General features: G+C 36.1%; 2 protein-coding genes across 2 annotated transcripts in view; one reads left to right on the forward strand and one right to left on the reverse strand.

The window, feature by feature from the left end:
* Nucleotides 1–24694, reverse strand: part of LOC145668532 (sodium/potassium/calcium exchanger 4-like) — a 121928-nt gene that overhangs the window by 64895 nt on the left and 32339 nt on the right. The gene's annotated exons all lie outside the window — the stretch shown is intronic.
* Nucleotides 17132–24694, forward strand: part of zyd (sodium/potassium/calcium exchanger zydeco) — a 328654-nt gene continuing 321091 nt past the window's right edge. The window contains exon 1 of the mRNA XM_081736516.1: nucleotides 17132–17359. Coding sequence (XP_081592642.1) covers nucleotides 17269–17359 — 91 coding nt within the window. The 5' untranslated portion in view covers nucleotides 17132–17268. The remainder of the gene's footprint in view (nucleotides 17360–24694) is intronic.

Genomic DNA, 24694 nt, shown 5'->3' on the forward strand with positions numbered 1-24694 from the left:
TTTAAGAACCATTACCAATTATTGATATGACAATAAGAAATGTACCCCTCCCAAAATTTAAGATTGGTACACAAATACACCTGTGTCTTATGAAAAAGTAATAAATCCTGTACTTATTCAATAATAAAGCCGGTCAATAACCTTTAAATTTTGAATATTTGGCCATAAGAGGAACACCAACATCTACAATGGGTCCTAGAAAAAGGTTTACCGAATTTTGTTATTTGATAATTCCCCAAATTTAAAAGGGAACATAAACATATAAAGGTAATAAACCTCTGTACATACCCATATAACATGTACCCATGAAAGAGAAACGAGGTAAACCACCCAAATTTATCATAATACATGTTAGGGTCCAGTACTATAATACCAAATATATAAAATGAGCAATTTCTAAAATTTAAGGGATTGGCCAAGGTACCCCTAACAAATTTTAAAGGGGTGCACAAATGTACCTATGTCTTATGATAGGGAATAGACCCCTATACATAACCATATAAACATATAAGGTAATAGGACCTCATCCAAGAGATAAATTGGGTCAAAATGTCAAACACGTGGTACAACGTATTGCTTACGTTTATATTTTGGCAATTTCGTACCCATGAAAGTGGACGATGTGGACCATCCAAATTTATCATGATACATATTAAGGTCCTCTACTATAATACCGAATGCTTAAATCAAAAAAATTCCAAAATTTAAGGGGCGGGCCAAGGTACGTACCTCTCCTAAAATTGAAAGGGATGCACCAATGTACCTATGTCTTATGATAGGAAATGAACACCTATACATTACAATATAACCATATAAGGTAATAGGACCTCATCCAAGGAGATAAATTAGGTCAAAAACCAAACACGTGGTACAACGTATTGCTTACGTTTATATTTTGGCAATTTTGTACCCCATCAAAAAACAAACACGTGGTTGTACCTAAATTTGGCAATTTCGTACCCATAAAAGGGAACGAGATGGACCATCCAAATTTATCATGATACATAATGAGGTCCTGTACTATAATACCAAATGGTTAAATTGGAGAATTTCTGAAATTGAAGGGGTGGGCCAGGGTACCCCTCCTAAAAATTTAAAGGGGTGCACCAATGTACCTATGTCTTATGATAGGGAATGAACACCTATACATGACCATATAACCATATAAGGTAATAGGACCTCATCCAAGGAGATAAATTAGGTTAAAAACCAAACACGTTGTTGTATTAAAATTTGGCAATTTTGTACCCCTAAAAGGGAACGAGGTGGACCACCCAAATTTATAGTGATCCATATTAGCGTCCTATACTATAATACCAAATGTTTAAATTGGGCAATTTCTAAAAATGAAGGGGTGGGCCAAGGTACCCCTCCCAAATTTTTAAAGGGGTGCATTAATATTCCCATGTCTTATGAAAGGTAATGGACCCCTGTATACGCCCATATAACCATATAGGGTAATAACACCTCATCAAAGGGATAACTTAGGTCGAAAGAAAACACGTGGTATAACGTATTGCTTACGTTTATATTTTGGCAATTTTGTACCCCTAAAAGGGAACGAGGTGGACCACCCAAATTTATAGTGATCCATATTAGCGTCCTATACTATAATACCAAATGTTTAAATTGGGCAATTTCTAAAAATGAAGGGGTGGGCCAAGGTACCCCTCCCAAATTTTTAAAGGGGTGCATTAATATACCCATGTCTTATGAAAGGTAATGGACCCCTGTATACGCCCATATAACCATATAGGGTAATAACACCTCATCAAAGGGATAACTTAGGTCGAAACAAAACACGTGGTATAACGTATTGCTTACGTTTATATTTTGGCAATTTTGTACCCCTAAAAGGGAACGAGGTGGACCACCCAAATTTATAGTGATCCATATTAGCGTCCTATACTATAATACCAAATGTTTAAATTGGGCAATTTCTAAAAATGAAGGGGTGGGCCAAGGTACCCCTCCCAAATTTTTAAAGGGGTGCATTAATATTCCCATGTCTTATGAAAGGTAATGGACTCCTGTATACGCTCATATAACCATATAGGGTAATAACACCTCATCAAAGGGATAACTTAGGTCGAAACAAAACACGTGGTATAACGTATTGCTTACGTTTATATTTTGGCAATTTTGTACCCCTAAAAGGGAACGAGGTGGACCACCCAAATTTATAGTGATCCATATTAGCGTCCTATACTATAATACCAAATGTTTAAATTGGGCAATTTCTAAAAATAAAGGGGTGGGCCAAGGTACCCCTCCCAAATTTTTAAAGGGGTGCATTAATATGCCCATGTCTTATGAAAGGTAATGGACTCCTGTATACGCTCATATAACCATATAGGGTAATAACACCTCATCAAAGGGATAACTTAGGTCGAAACCAAACACGTGGTACAACGTATTGCTTACGTTTATATTTTGGCAATTGTGTACCCTAGAAGGTAACGAGGTGGACCACCCAAATTTATCATGATACATATTAGGGTCGGGTACTATAATACCAAATGTTTAAATTGGACAATTTCCAAAATTTAAGGGGTGGGCCAACGTACCCCTCCCAAATTTTTCAAGGGGTGCATTAATATACCCATGTCTTATGAAAGGTAATGGACCCCTGTATACGCCCATATAACTATATAGGGTAATAACACCTCATCAAAGGGATAACTTAGGTCGAAACAAAACACGTGGTATAACGTATTGCTTACGTTTATATTTTGGCAATTTTGTACCCCTAAAAGGGAACGAGGTGGACCACCCAAATTTATAGTGATCCATATTAGCGTCCTATACTATAATACCAAATGTTTAAATTGGGCAATTTCTAAAAATAAAGGGGTGGGCCAAGGTACCCCTCCCAAATTTTTCAAGGGGTGCATTAATATGCCCATGTCTTATGAAAGGTAATGGACTCCTGTATACGCTCATATAACCATATAGGGTAATAACACCTCATCAAAGGGATAACTTAGGTCGAAACCAAACACGTGGTACAACGTATTGCTTACGTTTATATTTTGGCAATTGTGTACCCTAGAAGGTAACGAGGTGGACCACCCAAATTTATCATGATACATATTAGGGTCGGGTACTATAATACCAAATGTTTAAATTGGACAATTTCCAAAATTTAAGGGGTGGGCCAACGTACCCCTCCCAAATTTTTCAAGGGGTGCATTAATATACCCATGTCTTATGAAAGGTAATGGACCCCTGTATACGCCCATATAACTATATAGGGTAATAATACCTCATCAAAGGGGATAAATTAGGTCAAAAACCCCCGAAATTTAAATTTTTGGTAATTTTTTACCCATAAAAGGGAACGACATAGACACCCAATACTGATAGAGGTACATACTATGGTCCTAGGCTACCATACCAAATTTTTAAATTTGGCAATTTCCAAAATTTAAGGGGGGTGGTCCTATGTACCCCTGCCAAAATTTAGGGGGTGGGCCAAGGTACCCCTGCCAAAATTTAGAGGGGGTGGTCCTATGTACCCCTAGGTCATTGACCCCGGGCCAGGTCATTGACCTTTCACCCCGGTCATAAAAGAGAGTGAGGATGAGTCATTCGGGCGAACGCCGGGGACTACTACTACGGTGCTTGTCCACCACAAAGTCCACATGGCGCGAGCTGGAATCGAACCAGGGACCCCAAGCACCGGAGGTGAACGCTCTACTACTGAGCCACCGCGCACCCTGGACTGAAAATGGAGACACTATAAGTCTTAACCTAATTGTTCGTGAAACTTTTCTGTGCTTATTTGCTTTTCTTTAATAAATACTAGGCAAATGCACGCAAAATCGAAAGAAAACGATACTCTAAGCAGCGATGATCATAATTTTGTTATCAGATAACACCAAAATTGTCTAGAAAACGTACAAGACACATGAAAAACTGAGTGGACTATCTATAGTTAAAAGTCGTTTGTTTTGTATTTCAGGGTAACTCTTCACTTTGAACAGAACATTGTTGGATTAGGGTTTCTCTAAACGGTCTCTTCAGCTTCATCGGAACCTCTTTCTTAAAATGTATCGTGTCAATTATCATTCAAAATTATAACATGCTTCTGGTACAACATGTTAAAAAAATTTACCACTTATTTACCATTTCTGATTTTCTTTCTGCCACTCTTTTGCTCAAACTCAACATTTGCACAGTCTGTTTTGCTATATTTCAAATTCATATATTGGGATAGTTGGCAAATTAATATTCACCCTATGTTAGTCCATAAAAGTTACAAACTCTTTCAAAATATAGTCATTCAGTTTAGAAATGTATAGGGATAGGTATAATTAACTCCGCTTGTAGTTACGAATGGTTTGACGATTGAAAGCAGCTCAAAGCTCACATGTTTTACAAAGAGGTTTTTGAGGAATAGAAAACCAAGAAAATGGTGATGCACCAGAGGACGACGACGATATGGATTGATGATGGAGAGGAGGTTACATAATTCGATTTTTTGCACATTTGGATCCATTGTTTTCAATTTAGAACAAACTTAATGTAGCATTTATGTATCCATATTCATTTGTGCCAATCTTGTGCAATGTATAGTTGATAATACCCCCCCCCCAATATTTTAGTAGGCGTAATACTGATTTCTGACTCTGACTCCCTCTTTTTATATAGGTTTTGTATCTTGAGCCTCAACAAAAATGGCCGCTCGTCCAGATGCAAAAGCTGTTATTTCCATTTACATACGCAAAACCTGTTAAATCCAAACTGTTCTCTTCAATAACGCAATTCACAGACTAGTGTGATTATACAGCTTTCGACAGGCCAACACTCACATTATTCTTAATTTTTTAATGTTCTCTAGTTTCTAATGTTATTTTACAATTATGACGTGCTTAAACAGTTTTTCTCGATTTGCAACAAATTTTAAAATGTGAATTTAGCGGGTTTTGCTATTCACTTACTCATATATATATTCGTATATATATCCATGGTCCTGGTAAATACACAAAGGAGCTTTGGTAATCCTAACTCCTCGAAAATAGTTAATATAATATTAATCTATATATTTTGCATTTCTTTATTCTTTATACACTAGGGAATTTTCTCATATAATTTCCCTCTAGTTGAATTTCCACGATTTTTTCTTATTGTCCGCCATTTTAGGCGCAACGAGGATTAGGCCAAACGAGGACCCTTTTTTCGCCTAAAATGGCGGACACAAATCTTATCATTTATCTGTCATAAAAATGTCAGATAATTGGTTAGGCGAAACGAGGATTAGGCCAAACGTGGCGACACGTACTCTTCGGACATCACGAAGCAAAGCAGGTACTTTGCAGTTGGCATAGTTTTGAAAGGATGTGACATAACATATTGATGTTGGTGTTGCGATGTTCAGTACCGTAGATAATTAAACAATGCTAGTAAACAAATCGAGTAGCAATTGTAACTTTTTAGCTTACATGCCTTTCAGACCGGCCATTTTTTTTTTACAACATATTGTTATTTCTACTCTATATGAAATATATTCTGAGGTTGTGTTTTGGGGGACGTGGTAGCTCAGTTGTGGAGCGTTCACCTCTCCTGCGTGAAGTTCCTGGATCGATCCCAGCACGTGCTAAATGGGCTTTGTGTTGGAGAAACACTGTGTGTGATTTTTCTCGGGCTTTTCCCGTTTTCTCACACATTTTTCATTCTACTATTCCATTCATTCTCATCATCATCGTCTCCTTGAGCATACCCGGCATAATCGTGGAACGTAAAACTCAAAAATGTCATTTCATTTCATTTCATATAAACTTTGTTGCAAAGTAACCTGATAGCTGAAGATACTTTGCAACACATACAAAAAAGTATTTTCAGCATACGAACATAATGTTTCTGTGCAGTGTTTTCTCCCCTGTATGGATACATTTCACTTCCTACACAAAACTGCATGCAGTCTACAAATATTGAGGTTGGACTTACGGTACCGGTGTCAGTACTTAGTACGAATTATTGATATTTGTAAAGAAAATTATGTATTTTCTGGTACCGACATAGGAATCACATTCTGATAGTTTAGTATGTCCCACAAAAATGGCAACTCAAGAACAGCAAAAATCTTCGAGATCTGATTTGCCTTGGTTGCTCTTTATATCCAAGAATATCATCCCAACCGTAATCAGTGGAAGATTTACGGGATTTGAGGCTTTCAGGCTGAAGCTCACCCAAATTACAGGATTTCTTTTTTTTAAAAAAAAATCTGATGTTAGTCATTCCTATGCGTCTACGCTTCAAGCCCTTCAAAAAGTCTAGTCGTTTCTAAATAAAGGAAGTCTTTCTCTGTGAAGTCCCTCTCAAACTATTTTTCTGAATCCGCCGCTGTTAGTAATTTATTTTCCAACAAGAAATCCATCCCGACATTTACCTGAATAGGAAATTTTCCTAAAGTTAGATGGCAGGAGGTACCCGTAGTAATAATTTCCTATCTGAGGGGTTACGTTTGATCGGTGCAAAGTAGCCCCGATTAGAGGCTGAAACAACCTTCTCCCAGTTTTATTTTTCTATGACTTTAAAACGTTTCACACTTCAATTTCAACTATTGTCTCAAAGTCCCATTATACACAGAGTATTCTACGAAACTGACTTGACTTTGACGAAAATTCTTGTAGGTGATATCTTTCAAATTTTGTCGGCCTTTACAGTGACTGCTTTCCATACCTCTACAACAAACCCTTCAGGTAATTAGAACTGATGTTAACCGCCAACCAAATAGTCAAAACCCAGTTAGATGTTCTATTTTACGGTGACAGTTGAAACTTTCTCTTTACAGTCCATCATTTTACCGACAGAGGACTGTGAAACTTTTGCCGTATTTTGTGCAAAGTTAATCCTGAAGTGCAAAATAATCCCGTCTTATGGTACTTACAGAAGATTAGTCAGCAATTTTCACATTAATTTTAAAGATGACAACAGTTGGAGCCTAGGGCTGTGTGATATTTAGATCGAACGGTTGATATTTTCAAATATCAAAACATCGATATCGAAATTTTTGATCGATATATCCATATTTTTTATCTCTTTCGTATTTCTATATTTTCGATTTTTGATATTGTTTATATTTCGATATTGCTGTATTTTTCGATATTTCGAACAAGTTTCGATAGTTTGTCGATATCGATTATCTATATCTAAATTCGGATATCGCAAAGCCCTATCGAACCCTTCGGAAATGAAGTTTTTGGCTATGGACCTGATTAGGGATGCACACGAGACAAGACGAGACAGAATTTTTGTTACGAAATTCGAGACGAGACAGAGCTCTTCCAATAGAAACGCATCCAGTTTTCGAGACGATACATACCTTTCGCGGCACCTTTTCGAGAGGAGACAATCTCAAATCTTTTCTCTTGCGCATCCCTAGACTTGATCATGAGTTATCAAAAAAAAAAAAAAAAGTTAATCTATTATATAAAAGAGAACGCACAAATCCTTTGTTAGCTCATCACGCTAATACGGCTGAACCAATTTCTTTCATTTTTGGGGGGTTATTAGGATTTGGACCCTAGATGGTTTTTATCATATCACTTTAATTTTTAATTACCAGTGTCTTGAGATAATGGACCATTCAAGTGTCCATAACGTACAAATCCTTTGTTAGTTCATCATAGGTAAAAATAAACGTATTTATATGCAACCCGCATGACCGTGTCACTCGGCGGGTTAACATAAATGACAGGCGATATAATGTTAACATTTACTGCAAGCATATTTCACGGGTATTAAACACATGAGATATGGAGTTGTGCATTTAAATTTTCATTTCAACCCAGCGAAGCGGGTAATATATGCTAGTGAGAAATAACATGTAAATACAATATAGGTAGCTAAAACATTTTTGTTTTTATTCTTCAGTAATGCATTGTTATTAATCTCAGTATTTTATAGTGTATTCTTAAGCTTAAGGTGATGTATAATTAAATTTTGAATTCAGTGAACTTATTTTGTTTCTCATATTGTTTTTAAAATGTATGTAGAAACGTTTTTCATTCTTGAGTGTTTAAAGTGACGTATAGTTATTAAACATAGTATTTAATATTGTACTCTTAACGTGAAAGTGATATACAGTTAACTTTTGAATTCAGTTAATATTTTTCTTTTTAAAATTGCTTTAAAAAGTATGTAAAAACGTTTTTATTTTCTTTCTTGAGTGCTAAAAGTGATGCAAAGTTATTAAGCTTACTACTTTATATTGTATCCTTAACCCTAAACTGATACACACTGCGTTTTTTTAAAATTGTCAAGTTATTTGAGTGACGAACACTGGTAGAAAATCCTGACTACTACTGGAACATTTTGATTTTAAGGTGACGACTACTGGTACAAGGATTTTAAAATATTGTTTTTCCTTCAACGGCTACTTCTTTTTTAATTCTGACTACATGCTCATTATAGGAAGGATCAGTGAGTCTTTCCAACTATGGTACATCTCCGACAGATGCACGATGCTCAGAGAAGAGACAAAATGGTATGTTTTCAACCTTAAAGTGACAACCACTGGCGTTTTTACACTGCTATGTAAAAGTAAGTGGGTACTCCAATGGGGTTCCAATGCGGTACCTAATTTCTGCATTTTAGATATTTGGAAATACATGTCTTTAAAATGTAAAGAACTGATTATTTTTTAACTGAAAATTGCAACTCGGTAAGCCTTATGGATACCGATATATGGGAAAATAAAGAGCGATACCATAGGTATGTGGGGCTTGCATACTTGACGCTACAATTCGGAAAATGGATTAAAATATGACTAACGGCTATCAAGATGTCAAATAAAGGGAGGACCAACACAGTTACGAGGGTTTCGTGTTAGATGCTAAAATTTCCGAAACCAGTCATGGAAAGTTAATAAACACAAGTAGCAATTTCACCTTAAAGTAATTAGATATCTTCATGGGGTGTTAGAACATCATGGAGTCTACCAAAATTAAATTTTAAAAGCTTTTGAAAATATAATCTGACATTTGTAAACAGTATTTGAAATATGTGTTTACCCAAAACTTCCAGCTAGTACATCTAACATCTGGAGAAACACTGTGAAATAAAAGTGTATGAGATCTTGAAATTTCGGAAACAATTATTGGTCGCAACAAAATTAAATAAGATGGTACTTCTATGGGTTGAATGAGTACCTCAGTACAATTTCGATCGAAAGATTAGTTCAGTCCTAGGTTTTCTTCAGGCAATTCCAAGGGTTCATCGAGCTGTGCAAAAGAATGAAAATTTGCTGTCAATATCTAAGATAGTAACCAAGATATAAGGAATTATATATTTTATGACGTAAAAATAGAGATCTTTATGGATTTGTACTTTTGGGTCTTTCCTATAAGAAAAAAGATTCAGAAAACTACTGTATATACCTTAATAGACAATTCAATGGGCGGGGACACAGTAGCTTAGTGGTAGGGTGTTTAACTAATCTTTTTGCAGAAACTATTGGAGTATTCACTTAACCCATAGAGATAGATCATACTTAACTCCCTATTTAATTTTAAAATTAAATAAAAGGAAATATTTCAGAGTAGCGACCCACGATTATGCATTTTAGTCTCAGGGAGATTATGATTAAAGCAAGTGAATGTTGTTGACAGAATTGATGGAATGCAAAGGTGGGAGAAAAGAGAGTACCCCGAGAAAACCCACGAATACGATGTCCACTACAAACTGACGACCGCGGATCGAACCAAGAACCCAATACACCTGTGGTAAGCACTCTACCACTAAGCCACCGTGCCCCCCCGCCCATTTATTTGTCTATTAAGGTATATACGGTTGTTTTCTGAATTTTTTTCTTCTTACAGTAAAGACTCAAATGTACAAATCTATGTGGGTCTCTATTTTTACGACGTCATAAAATACACAATTCCTTATATCTCGCTTGCTATATTAGATATTGACAAAAAAATTGAGTCTGTCTGAGGTATTCACTTAACCCATAGAAGCACCATCTTATTTAGCTTTTTTTAGGATCAATAATAGTTTTCTGAAATTTCAAGATCTAAGCTAATATCAAGATCTACGCTTTTATTGTATGGTGTCTCTCTAGCTGCTAGATGTACTAGCTGGAAGTTTTAGGTAAATACATATTTCTAATCAGTGGCGTATTTACGATTTTGTTTCGGGAGGGGCTTTGCTAACTTTCGGGGGGGCTTTGCCTGGAAATGTGAAAATTCTGCAAGATATTTCATTTATTTTACTATACTAAGTCCGAAAGCTTAAGTCCGCTTAAGCCCGAAAGCCACCCCCTAAATACGCCACTGTTTCTAATACTCTTTAGAAATGTCAAAATATATTTTCCAAAGCTTTTAAAATTTAATCTTGGTAGACCCCATGATGTTCTTAAACTCTATGAAAATACCTAATTACATTAAGATGAAATTGCTACTGATGCTTATTAACTTTCCATGACCGGTTTTGGAAATTTGACCACCTAACACGAAAACCCCATAACTGTATGGATCCTCCCTTTATTTGACAAAATCTTGATAGTCATATTTTAATTAATTTTCTAACTTGTACTGTCTAAAATGCAAGCACCACGTACCAGTAGCGTAGCCAGGATGTGTGTTTGGGGGGGGGGGCAAGTGCTGTTATAGGTACATATAGAAAAATTACAAACAAAAAAATATATAAACATAAATATATATAAAAAATTACAAACATCAAAGTACCAAAGCACATTGTCGAACCTCTTTGGGGGGGGGGCCCTCCGGGCCCCCCCTTCCCTTCGCCACTGCCACGTACCTATGATGTCGCTTTTTATTTCACCATATTTCGGTAACTGTTAGGCGTACCGACTTGCGGTTTCGGTAAACACACATCTCTAACGTTCTTTAAAATGTTATTAAGACATATTTTAGAATGTTTAGAAATGAGAGTTCTGCGAATGTCATGGTACCCGAAAACAACATCAGGGCGTGTGTGTAGTGTATTTAATTGAAACTACTTTTGAGGTTGTTGTAAGCCCTCGTAATTACGTTTCCGAAACTGCACCATCTAGTACGCAAACTCCACACTTCTGTAGTGTCGCTCTTTATTTTCCCATATCTCTATATCCATAAGGATTACCGAGTTGAGATTTTTGGTAAACAGATGTCAGTTTCTTACATTTTAGAGATATATATTTTCATATATCTAAAAACAATACAGACATTAGGTACCCCATGGTACCCCGAACACCATTGAGGTACCCACTTACTTTTGAATAATAATACATTTTGAGTTGTTGTTCAGCATCAATAAACACTTCATAGTTTTTCTACGTGCAACCCAAAAGTCCATACCTGACCGAATTGATTTTGTCCATTTAATCTCAAAAATGTTAAGATACTTTGTATTGTTAAGTACAACCAAATTAAGCACACTGAATGTAACATTTTAAAAATTTTCTGATTTTTGTTTCAGGTAATTCGTGCATCAAACCAGGATTCTGCTTGAAAGACAGTCAAAAGAAGCAGTGTAGGTTGTGGCTAAAAGTACGTCCTTTCTGAAGACAGACCAAATTGTACTTACATTCTTTTGTACGAATATATAACCCTAATAAAGATACTGTACTACAAATTATTTCTTTCTTCCATAAATTAGAATAAAATATTTTCTCTGTTTAAAGAAAATGTTTGTTAGTGTTAAGTCATTTCAACTCTTTTTCTCTGTAATAAGAACATTATCCCTCTCAATATTTTTTATCTTTGTGCTATTACGATTGGATGAAGTAAAATTCTATACGAAGCACTATTATTTCAGACATGCATTAATAACTAATGTATTGTTCTGTATGTAAGACAATGTGTATACTGAACATGTCTAGCGAAAGTGTTGTTTTAATACAGAATCTATAACTCAGCTTTTCAGTAGTCAACTTTATTGGGAATTCGAAGAAAGAAGTAAAAAAAAATGTTGGACTTACCAACGTGTGTGTGTTCGAATTCTGGACTAATCCAAATTATCCAGAGAAATCATTATATATTTCTTTGTTGCTATTTCAGATGTATCCTTTATCCAAGTCGTATGAAACGGATACTTCATACATCGCTATACTTTGTATGAACTATGTTCCGTGTTTACTTAATCACTTTGTAACTTTCTCTAGTGTTGACAAGGCCGCAGGTGTCAATCGAACAGTTTAGTGTTTCACTCATGTCACCTTGTGACTAAGGTACGTCCTGTCGGTATATATATGGTACTGGGTTCAATTAGCGATAAAATACATTTTTAGCATTAAACAAATGCAAAAATCTACACGAAATGAGATACCATGATCTCTGAGTTACGGATAACACCAAGCAACTAATGGTACTGAGTGTGATTGAGTTTACTAGTTACTATCTGGCTAAAATTAGTGTTCCTTTAGCTATACTTCTTTTCGTGCTCTAAATTGCAAAGTTTGAAATAACCGTTTTAAATTATTGTACATATATCTTCCGAGTAATTCTGAGAATCATTGCTCTTTCTTTAACCAATGTATGAGACTGTTAAACTGCTCGTTGCTTAAAATGTTGCACTAAGAAGGATGCAGCCAGGAAAGTCCAAATTTGTAGAATGTCTATAGCAGGGAAGGATAAATATATTTAGTCGATGGCTGCACAACACCTCCGCTGTCACCACGTTGTCACACAGCAAATACAGCGGATGTTAAGAGTATTCTGCACTTACTATTAGATATCGGCCTGGGAACTTTGGCGCAGCTATCTTGTCTCCTTCTTGGTGTTGCATTTTTAATGGCGAGTACTGAGTAGGAATCATCTTTTGAGCGAACACGTTTTCGGCTGACACCATACTTTTAATTATTGCGACATAAAAAAAACATACCTGTTAATTAAAATGTACAGAGAAGTTATTTCTGGAAAATTCTATTTAGGTCTCTTGTGGTAACAATTGCACTTTAGAAGAAGATACTATTAAGGAAAAGAATGAGGTAAAATAACCTTTATATCGTACAAGCAATGGATGATAACAGCTTAATAAATGATTGTACGTAAATCTTGTTTGTTTGAGTTTGAATATAGGATTGTATATGGCTGTGCATTTTGCATTATTATTGAAGTGCTGCAACTAACTGCAAACCTATGATAAATTCTTACAGTAATATATCACATATTGATTTACTCTGTATGAAAACGAAAATAGTTTAACATATGGTTAACCTCCTTTGTGCCCATAATTTTAAAATTAACGCTTGTGTCACTTTTCAACGTTTGGCTTTGCAGTAGCTTTCCAACGAATTAGCAGGAAGCCCAAACTTATAGGACACCCTGCAGGTAAATACATTCCTTTGGACAGTTTCACTGCTCCAAACTAAGATTTGAAAAGTGTAGTATTGTAAATTTTATTATTATTGGCACAAAGGAGATCAGTCGTATTTTAAGCTATTTTTGTTTTCTTACAGAGTAAAACAATATTTGACAACATTACAGTAAAAATGTATCATGCATTTTGTAGTATGTTGCAGCACTTTAATAATGGTGCACTATACGTACAATCTAGATCCTGCATATGTCCAATCCATATATTACAAGAAGGCAATACGTATGCGATACAGGTAAAATCCGTATATTTCATATAGAGAACCAATTAGCTACATACATCCAATCCATACATTACATATGGCCAACCTGTACGCGACATAGGTATAATCTATATGCTGCATGCAGACAGTCTGTAAGCTACGTATGTGCACTCTGTATGGTGCATACGGATATTCTGTATGTTGTATCTGGACAAGGTGTCTGCGACATAAGGAAAATCTGTATAATACATACGTACAATACGTATACTGTATCTAGTCATGCGTACGGGGCATAAGTACAATATAGATGCTGTCTCAGGGTTGAACGCAAAATACATACGTACAAAACGTATATTGCATACTTCTTGAAATTATGCTCTGTCCTGATAGTCAGTGAGTGTCGTCATTATTAACCCACATGCTACATACGATCCTGACGTCACAAAGCTAGATATTACCTCCGTATATACTTGTTACTACAGATGACGTCACACGAATGACGTCATTACACTTATGCGGACAGTTCGTATAATGCATACTTTTTCAGCTATACGTTTGCTGCAGGATGTTATATACGGTTGTACGTTAAGTCCAGAAACTACAGGAATTACGAATGTAACCTACGTTTTTAAGTATGCCACCTACATTTTTTTCTCTCAGTGTACATGCCCTTATGACGGTCTGTGGAGGTTCCATGTTCACTCTGTCCTTACGCAAGTTCGCGGTGTAACTGAACTGCCACAACTAGGTAGTACGTTGGATATACCCACACCAACAACTGACTTTCGCTGTATCTCCATTCGCATTCAACTCACGATGTGAGGGCCAATTGAACACATAAAGCGACAAAACTTTTTGGTTACCTTTATGTAACCCACAGGAAATAATGTGTTTCATATAGAGAACATTGTGCTTTCTCGTATAGATATATATGGGTCTATATTAAACTTTAAGTTTTAATATCTCGAGTTCCGGAAATCGGAAAGTCAAAATTCCTTCAGATTCGTGTTCCTAGTGGTCTAGTTTACAAAATATATAAAAATCAGGTGAGTCCAGTTTGCTTCTGTGTTCATTTTATGTTCGAATATCTCGAGTTCCGAAATTCGGAATGTCAAAATTCCTTCAGATTTGTGTTCCTCGTGGTCTACTTTACAAAGTATATAAAAATCAGGTGGGGTCCAGTTTGCTTCCCGGCAGCCTATTTTTTTCATCTAGCGTTTGTATTTGGTGTCAACACTTCATTTTTAACGTCTCAACGTTTTCCACTCTTGCCAGTAGCGGATATAATTTTGTCTGTGAATCTCTTCTACCTGCCCGTTGTCAAATAAGTTTTCAATTTTAAGTTCAGTGTAATATGGCTTATTTCACACAAGTGCATCTTGCATCATGTAATGCCATTTAGTTCTTATTTTATACGAGACTAGCTGAACACCAGTCTTTCGTACGGGGAAATACGCTAAGTTTATGGGAAATACTTTAGAGGTGTATATAAACCCCTTTCCCCTTTATGATTTGTATTTCAATCGAAATAGAATTGTGAGAACCCAGCTCGATCTAGGGCTAAATATATTTACTTGTTTCTCAATTTATCTGTGTGGTCCCCCGAGTCAATGGTGGCTTTAGCGGGTAGGCTGGGTAGGCACAGGTCTACCTAAAAATTTTGAGAAATATATAAACCCTAAAAGATACAATAAAGAGTAAATATATTTTCCACTATTTATATTAATGGTAGATAATTACTTAACAAATAGAATCAACTACTACTAAAAGTAATTTCCAACTGTCATTAATCAATCTAATGTGTATATGTATCCATAAGCGAGGAAGAGGGCCTACCCAAAATTAAAATCCTAAAGCCACCCCTGCCACGAGTTAGTCACTAACGCTTTCATCTCTCTTGCGCGCGGTGCCGGGATCGATTCCCGGTAGGGATGCTCGGTCGAAAAGGTGTAACAGCTTTTTCAGTTCAGCTATTCTGAATAGTTCTCTTGGGTTTTCATCATTTCACACCAGGCAAATGTCGGAATGGTATCTAACATACAGATCTCAGACCGATTCCTTCCTTTCCCATTTCTTTCTTCCTCTCCTATTCCGCGGGCAGCGTGATTGCCGAGAGACATCATCTCTCATACGTGACGGACTAACATGCCCATAGGTGTCGGCAATACTCAGAAATATATATAAATATGTAAATAAAAATTTTGTCACTGCTTCCGTATGAATTTTTCTTCCTCTGTTGTTCTAAGTCTGTCTTGCATGTATAGTAGCCTATGTTTTTCTTTCCAAGCTAAACTTATTCGTTCTTTTTTTTCGCTGGCATTATGGGTGATGTTGAAAGTCAATGTTAGAAACAATGGAAAATATTTTATGACGTGTAACGATGAATAACGGATGATATTTAAATGTGATACAGTTTAACCTCGTTAGTCCGAAGGATTGTATATGTATATATATATATATATATATATATATATATATATATATATATATATATATATATAAAACGCCCGAAACAAGCTTAAAATACGTACATAAATTTACTGACAGTATGTACGTACGTACAATAATTCGAAAAATTACACAATAAAGATCTGAAACTTTGTATGTTACTGTTCTTTAAATGCTACAGTACAGTAACTTTATATAAAGAAAGTCATTTGAAAAGTCTTTATTCGCTTTTTGACCTGTTTTTTTTATCTAAAAATATAGTATATATGTACAGACAACGACTGAAGACCAGGCCCGTATCCACGGTGGGCTAGGGTGGGCCGTCCCCCTAAATTTTCACTGGCCCCCCTAAAATTTTCACGGTAGGCTTGCAAATGAACTATAATATGGTTGGGTCGACCCCCTCCTAACTTCTGCCGGGCCCCCCTGCATTTTTGGGCTAGCTACAGGCCTGTTGAAGATCCTTCGGAGAAGCGCAGCGTTTTGAGTACCGTGAGTGCAGATTAACGAATTTTTACTGTAATTAATGAATTTATTATTGCGGTATGAAATAATCTATTTTGGCATAAATCCTGAATTCACTCTATCCCCCTTACTATATGCATTTTAATGAAACTGACATGATAAAGCTTAGTTTGAGGTAAGTACTATTTTTTTTTTTAACACACACATGTCAATCGGTTCAACAGTTCGGTCATGACTTGATCACAAAAAAAAATATCATTTTATTAACTAGTTTGTTATGATAATATGTTGATGTTAATATGTTGCATCTTTCAAACAAGCAGTACATACATTTTTCCTGAACTGTCACATGGAGATGTTGCGTGTAGCACATGCTTCCATACCTTTTTCCTTTCAGTATGACAATTATTGTCCTGTTGCGTGCAACGTATAATATTTCGAGATAGACAAATACGAATGTGTATAATGAATGTTATGATCCACGTGATCCGTTACAGAGATTCTTGAAAGTAGTTATCACAGTGTCTTTTCCTTCTCTGAGGGCTACAATTGTGTCAACAAAACAACACTGTTGGATGGATAGAAGGGAGCCCCACAAGGGAAAAAATCAGGGACCTTTGACTCTATTTGTTGATGGAATCTATTTGTCTGCCAATAGAAAATGAATCCGATGTTCAAACACTTTTCTGAACGGAAAAGAGAAGTGATATTTACTTCTTGCTTATACGTATAGTGCTTGTTGGTTTCTTTATAAAAGAAGATTTGCTTCTGTATAGTGTTGTGGGTGTGTTTTGTGTATTAGGGGGATTTATTTTGTGTTTACTTTCATGTTTAACACTATTGTTTCATTGTGTTTTTATTGCATTGTTGTTGGCACATTTATGATGTTAGAGTCTACAGCAGAACAATACGTAACAGGTACGTCGAGATATTTCGTTTCTTTTTTTCTATGTACTATTGAATATCACAGTGTATATTGTGTACATTTGTATCTCTTAGTACTTTAAAAAATATTTTTTGTCGCTGAAAAGTATCGGAACAAAATAAATTCACTTTCATTTTCTGAGCGTTATGCAATTTTGAAGTTCGTAGTGAACTTTTGCTGAAGATCTGCTGCTGCGCAAAACAGTTCTTGCAGTGAAGCACACAGAAAGACATGGGCTAAAACTTCCATATTTCTAGACTAAGAAACCACGGTGCATCCCATGAAAATTTACTGTATATTCATAGGTATACATTGGTTCTTGCTGAAGCATCAAAATTAATTAAATATGGCTAGCGCTCACCAAAAGTGAGTGATAAGAGTAGATTATTCCTCTCGGTTGAATATCGATGATTTATGAAAGCGAATTCTTGAAATATCGCACAAATTAAATTATCTTATGTTTTGGAAGGAAAGCAGACATCTAAAGTTCCGAGCAAGTACTGGAATGGATAGATTATGTAGATTCGGCACTGTACCGGCTAAACCTGGACGTCTAAGAGCCATTAATGGAATATTTTGCTAGATTGACATGGCTCCTTACTAATGAAAATAGAAAGAATTGACTTGTGGTCCTAGATTATTCTAGGGAGGCCTGCCTCCCACTGGTTACGCCTATGCTAACTCTTACATATAGACATAATGGTGTATCTCCAAGTCTTAAAAAAATTGCAACGTTCATAATATAGCCTTCTCTTAGTCTTGATACAAAATAGAAGAAAACAAGATTAGCAGATCTGCAATAATAATCGAAATGCTTCAACTGTGTTGTTTAGTTAAAAAAAAAAAAGAAGAACACCGAGTATTAGTATATTCCGTTAGAAACTACTGAGCATAAACGTATTCAGTAAATTATATTCCGTTAGAAACTACCAAGTATAAATGAATTCAGTATATTTCTTTAGAAACTACGGAGCATACATGTATTCGGTATATTCCGTTAGAAAAAGTATTTGCAAAGTTTAGTAAGAAAAATAAACTGCAATATATTTGGATCCAATACGAGCAGATTGACGCATACGTAATAAAAATTTGAGGGAGGGGATGGGAAATTTAAAATATCTCGACTATTACAGCACACAATTTCTAGACTCTTCAGACCAAAAGTAAATTCACAGAAAATTCATAATATCTCAGGATACATGTTGCAAAGCTAATCTGATGATGAAATGAAATCTTTGAGTTTTACGTAACACAGTTATGCCGGTTAGGCTAAAGGAGACGGTGATGATGAGTGAGGAATGAAATTGGGGAATGAAGAAAATGGGAGAACCCCGAGAAAACCCACGCACTCGGTGTTTGTCCACCACAAAGTTCACTTGGCGGGGGCTGGGATCGAACCCGGGACCCCAAGCACCAGAGGTGAACGCTCTACCACTGAGCCACCGCGGCCCCTAATCTGATGATATTGTGCGACTTAATTACAATCCTATAAAAACATATATGTACTTGTAAAGTAAGCTTACTTCTCTATGGAACAAACTAGAATTATTCACTGGTCCTCCTAAAATTTATACTGCAATATATGTCTAGGCCTATATAGAAGGAAAAATAAACCTATTAATAGCAAAAAAGTATCCTTGTCCTCGATTTATGAAAAAAAAAGGTAGATAACAACTAAATGAAGTAACTGAAGTAGGAAGACAGACAGACAGACAGACACACACACACACACACACACACACACACACACATATATATATATATATATATATATATATTATACAGGGCGCAAAATTTCCGGTCGCCAGGCCGCCATTGGCGACTAGAAATTTTTAGCTGCCGACAAGTGTTCGGTAGGAATAGTTTCTGCCTAAACTCACAGGGCTACACAGTTTCTGTTTCGCATGAAAATAATTGCCACTGAGTGAGAGAAAACGGAATATGAAGTCTTCACAAGGGACGCGGAAAGTGAAGTCTTCACAGCGTTGTAATTCGCCCCCCCCCTTTCCACCCTCAGTCAAAATATTTTGCGCCCTGGAGAGATCGTTTCCCCTGCTCTTTGAAGCTAGAACAGCTGAGCGACAGTCCAGTACCTAGAATAAATCAACCAATCACGTCACGATGTCAGAAATAAATAAATAAATAAATAAATAAATAACAAAATAAATACATAAAATATTTAAAAAATAGGTATTTGCACGAGATACCGTTATCATTGCAATTGACAACTGGTACCTCAGTGCAGAGAGAGAGCGGTTACACAAACATGAACTCTTATGGTAAGACATTTTTTAACATGTATATGAATTGTCCAGTTCAAAATTGATTATTTTGAATCTAATTGTCTGGTTTTGAAATTTTATGCATTGATGTAATCTCTTTCTCAAACCAAAGGTCGGAGGGAGGGGGAGGAGGAACCTCTCTTAATTTGTACGTGAGACACTGGCGACCATCATTTTTGGCCAGTGCATTTGACTTTGAAATTCTGTTAGGCTTAACAATACATTTCAAGCTTTAAAATACAATTATTCATAAGTTATTTTGAGGATTATGAGAGAGTGTCGGTAATTTCAGTCTTCAGAGTTGGCAACCCTATCAGAATACGTAATTTATAAATAGTTCTACCAGGGGCGGATCCAGGACCGACTTCTGGAGGGGGCGGTGCGTTGTCATACTGTTACTTTTAAGGGCTCTAAACTTTGGAATGGGTTTTATTTATATATACAACGTAAGAAAGTTTTACTCTTCTAGGGGGAGGAGATCGCCCCGATCGCCCCCCCCTGGATCCAGGGGCGGATCCAGAGGGGGGCGATCGGGGCGATCGCCCCCCCCCCCACAAGAGGAAACTTTCTTATTTTATATATAAATAAACCCATCCACAACAAGTTTGGAGCTCTTAAAAGTAGCAGTATTACCGCCGACCGCCTCCCCCAGAAGTCCGTCCTGGATCCGCCCCTGCCTGGATCTGCCCCTGAGTTCTACCAATAAATGATTTTCAAAAGATAATAACATATCGTAAATGTTTGCATATGGAATTACACATGAATTAGGTTGCACATGATTTCAGTAATGTTTCAAATCAATACGACATGTTGGAATTGTATCTAGTAATTTTACGCACTTAAAATATTTCTTATTACAGTATATATATATATATATATATATATATATATATATATATATATATATATATATATATATATATATATATATATATATATATATATATATATATATATACTGTCTTATCACTTAAAACTTAGCTTTCTAAATCGATAATTTCGATAGGATTTCGATTCAATATGGATTATCAACAGTTTATCACGGCTACCCATGTGTTTCTTCCAACTGTAAGATGTATACAACATGAATGACGTGATAAGATATGAAATTAGGTCTAAACGGTACCATCTACAAAGCAAATTCTAACCGAACCAAACCTGTTCACTTTAAATAGCCGAATGTATCACGTGGACAGAGCCATTTTAAAGTAACGGCGAACCCGCGACCATGTTGTTATTTCTATTTAGCAGAGAAAGCAAACAAAATTTCAATGATCGTCATAGACCGATAAAAATATCACATACCCCTAATATATTTCATGGAAAGTAACTTATGAAAATAATATAAGATAATAACTTATGATTACATTAAGATCTTAATTTAGTTTTGTCGATTGTGGTTTCCAAACTCACGTTAAGAACAAAGTATCGTTTGACAGTGTGAAACTAAGACTCCCAAATCATGCGAATTCAATACTGAAACTTGAAGTACTGGTGGTGTACGTATACAAGTACTGGTTGCAACAGAGTAATAAAATCGAAAATACAACCTGTTCCCCGGACGGTGAATCCATATCAAAAAGTCATTACTCGCTACCCTTTTCTGTTTTTGTTCTATGACAATAAGGGTTTAAATTTAAAAAAAACAACAACAAAAAACGGTTATTTCAACCATTTCTGGTTTGAATAAAGGACCAAGGGAGGAGATAGAAATTATTCTTAAGACACTGGATTGATTACAAAAAGCCGTTTCTTCATATGTTAGCGTCTTTGCTGTACGGAAATCAGTATTGAAACCAGAAATAATAGGTAATTTGAATGACTTCTGGTTTTGGTAGAATGTTGTGGATAGTCATGATATGTTATCTTGGGACGCTGAATAGTTAAAAAAAAAAAAGAACTCGCTATGTATTACCGTCTTTGTTATGTGGTGATAAACGCTGAAACTGGAAATGGCTAAATTTAACTATTTCCAATTTGAATAGAGGTTCAACGGAGGAGATAAAACCTATTCTTGTGACGCTGAACCGATTGCAAAAAACGCATCTTGATAGCATTTAACGTTTTTGTTCTACGGAAATAAAAAATAATAATAGTAAATTTGAACCACTTTTAGTGTCGGTTGGGTGTTGTGGTTAATCATGATGTGGGTGTTGTCTTGAGACCTTGAATCCAGTGACGATACCAGAAAGGTAGCAAGGGGGCGAGCGCCCCCTGGTGGCTACTCCTGCCCCCTGATTGCCCTCCCTAGTCTCCCCAATCTTAAAAACATTTTAAATATGGTATTTTATATGTCATTATCATAGCCAATCTCATTGTCAGATTGTATTATCAACGCATTTATCTTGTGGCGGATTACTGCTCAAGCTTTCTTCTTTGAAGATCTTTGGTATGCATGTATATTTCTGTTTCCTAACTTAGCGCTTTTTCCGGTAAATTTTAGTTATAGTTCTTTCTTATGAATTTTAATTTCCAACTAGAATAGGCAACTTTCTTTTTTGCCTACATTGTGAATCCGATTCAACTGAAAATAGAGCTTTCATTGTGCCTAGCGAACAACAATATTAGAGTTGGTCGATCTGTTTTCTTTGCATTGGATCAACTTCTAATAGGAATAAAAGAAAGGTAAAACCATTAATTATAGTATATACATTAAATAACTCGTGTGTATTTATCCAGATTTGAAGTTTTCGATTACATATTTTGTTTTATTTAAAGGTTTATACTTTTTTCTGAAACATTATTCTTGATATTTAATATTCATCTCAATAAAATGTACAGTCAGAGTGCTGATCTTGAGATAGCAGTTGGTATGTGCTAGTGCTTCCTTTTGCTTTAAAGTATTGACGTGACATCTACAACATTGCCATATTGAGCGGAAATGTGCGAGGAGTTGCTGAAAAATTCATAGTTTTTGTAATCAACTAAGTGTCCGAGGAATATATTTTATTTCCACTCCAATCTCTCCACTAGAACCACTTCCGGTTTCAATATTAATTGATAAAATACGATATCACGGCATACAAACCAAACTCCTTCGCGCGGTGTACACATGACCCTATGACCTTTTTTGAAGTTCGTTTAAAATATTTTGCAGATGTCACAGATACAAGTAAGGAATATTTAATGTCATGTTTTGCCATGTTAAAGACACAATAGTCTCCTCTGATATGTTTCGACTTATCATTGTAGAGGGAGTTAAAAAAGGTTAGAATTCTTATCAGTTACAAAATATTGCTCGCTTGTTGGGATAATTTTAAAAGCAGTTGCATCAATAGCAACTAATCATTGAAGCTTCTTACCATCCGCCAATGGTCTGCTAATTTCATTGTGTGGCTGCTAATAGATCTCACCTACACGGCAAAGTAATCAGAAGTTTGTTGGATTAGCATGTCATACATGCTTTAGCAGAAACTACTTACTTCAGTAAACTAATTGAGTCATTTGATGGGAAGAGAAGGAAAGGAACGGGAAGATTAGATCGCGCGAAATTTAATGAAATGAAATCAAAACTTAGTCAGCATTTATGCTTTGTAAGCTAAAGAAGATATGAGTGCTAAAATGTCAGTGAATTAGCTATAATTAAAGAAACGAGTCACCGCAAACCTACAACGTCCCATAGCTAAAGAGTGCCTGACCCGCTTGCGACTACATCCAATCCCTGAAAGTTTCGTTTATTTGTTGGTATGTATGAAGGAATGTAAAGTGAACTCAATTTAGAATCCCACAATAATTATCTCAGTGAATGTCCCTATCTTAGTGTTCTGGCTACAGGGTTGCCACGTTGTTTGGGATTGAAGCAAGGATCCTTCACATCAAGTGTATATAACACGATACTGTTGCTCACAGGTAAAGCGCTAACCCAGCGTTTCCCAACCGGTGTGCCGCGGCACACTGGTGTGCCGTGAATGGGCCGCTGGTGTGCCGCGAGGAAATCAAAACAAAATTATTAATTCTATAGCAATCAAATTGCAAAACGTAGGGGAAAATGTATATTTGTATTGCACATTACTATGAACATCTACTATAAATCTACAATTTTAAGTTTCATGCCGTGCTACTTTTCTGTACATTTCTAATGTTGGAAAAATTATTTGTTATTGTTATGACCATTATTGCTTCTTTATTGTTGCAGACTGTTTCGTAACTTGAAAATTTAAAATATCATTCAATCCTTTCGACAAATTATCTACATTTGTGTTTTAAAAGTAAAAGAGATTCGTTTGTTCGTTCGTTATTTAGTGATCTTCATTCTTAGTAAAAGATTGGATGCAGTTTTCGAAAAAGAAAGCGTATTTTTAATAACCTGGGTCCAACATTTCATTGCAGTTGTTTTCTGTTTTTAAATTAGAATGAAAAATAAGCATAGTGATTTACCACGGGGAAAACCCAGTAATCGAGCTTTCTTCTCTGTGCGAAGGACATCAGTAATCAAAGAAAAAATACCACTGTGTTTCATATTTACAAATAAGAGTATCTATAAGTGTGCCGTGAGAATCCAAGTTACACGCGTAGTGTGCCCCAAGTTGAAAAAGGTTCGGAAACGCTGCGCTAACCGATTGAGCTCTTTCGTGGCTATGTAGTTAGCGGCACGCACCTTTGACGGGGAGACATGGTTTCGATTCATGTGGCTCAAATCTCACGTTAAGCTGTAGATCCACCTCTCATATAGCCTAGCTACTCAAAAGATCGTTAGCCTTTGGCGTGGCAGACCCGGGTTCGATTCCCGGCGGGAGCTCATGTGGTTTGGATTCCACGTTAACCAGTAGGTCAACGTCTCATATAGCCTCGCTGCTGAACGGGACCTTAAACTCAACATCAACTCAACTCAAAGGGTTGCTAAACTCAAAATCAACCAATCAACCAAGAAGTGGCGGATTTACAAGGTAAAAACTGAGGGGCCCAGCCAGAACCCAGACTATGATAGGTATATCATCAGTCTACTATAAACTTTCAAAAATATATAAATAATAAATACCTTCAATTATTTTTGTTACTCAAAAAACTGGTGGGGAGTCTAGATCTCCCCGGCCCCGGGCTAGATCC

Source organism: Thermobia domestica, chromosome 13 (assembly GCF_964235325.1).
Source record: "Thermobia domestica chromosome 13, izTheDome1.hap1.1, whole genome shotgun sequence".
Lineage (NCBI taxonomy): Eukaryota > Metazoa > Arthropoda > Insecta > Zygentoma > Lepismatidae > Thermobia > Thermobia domestica.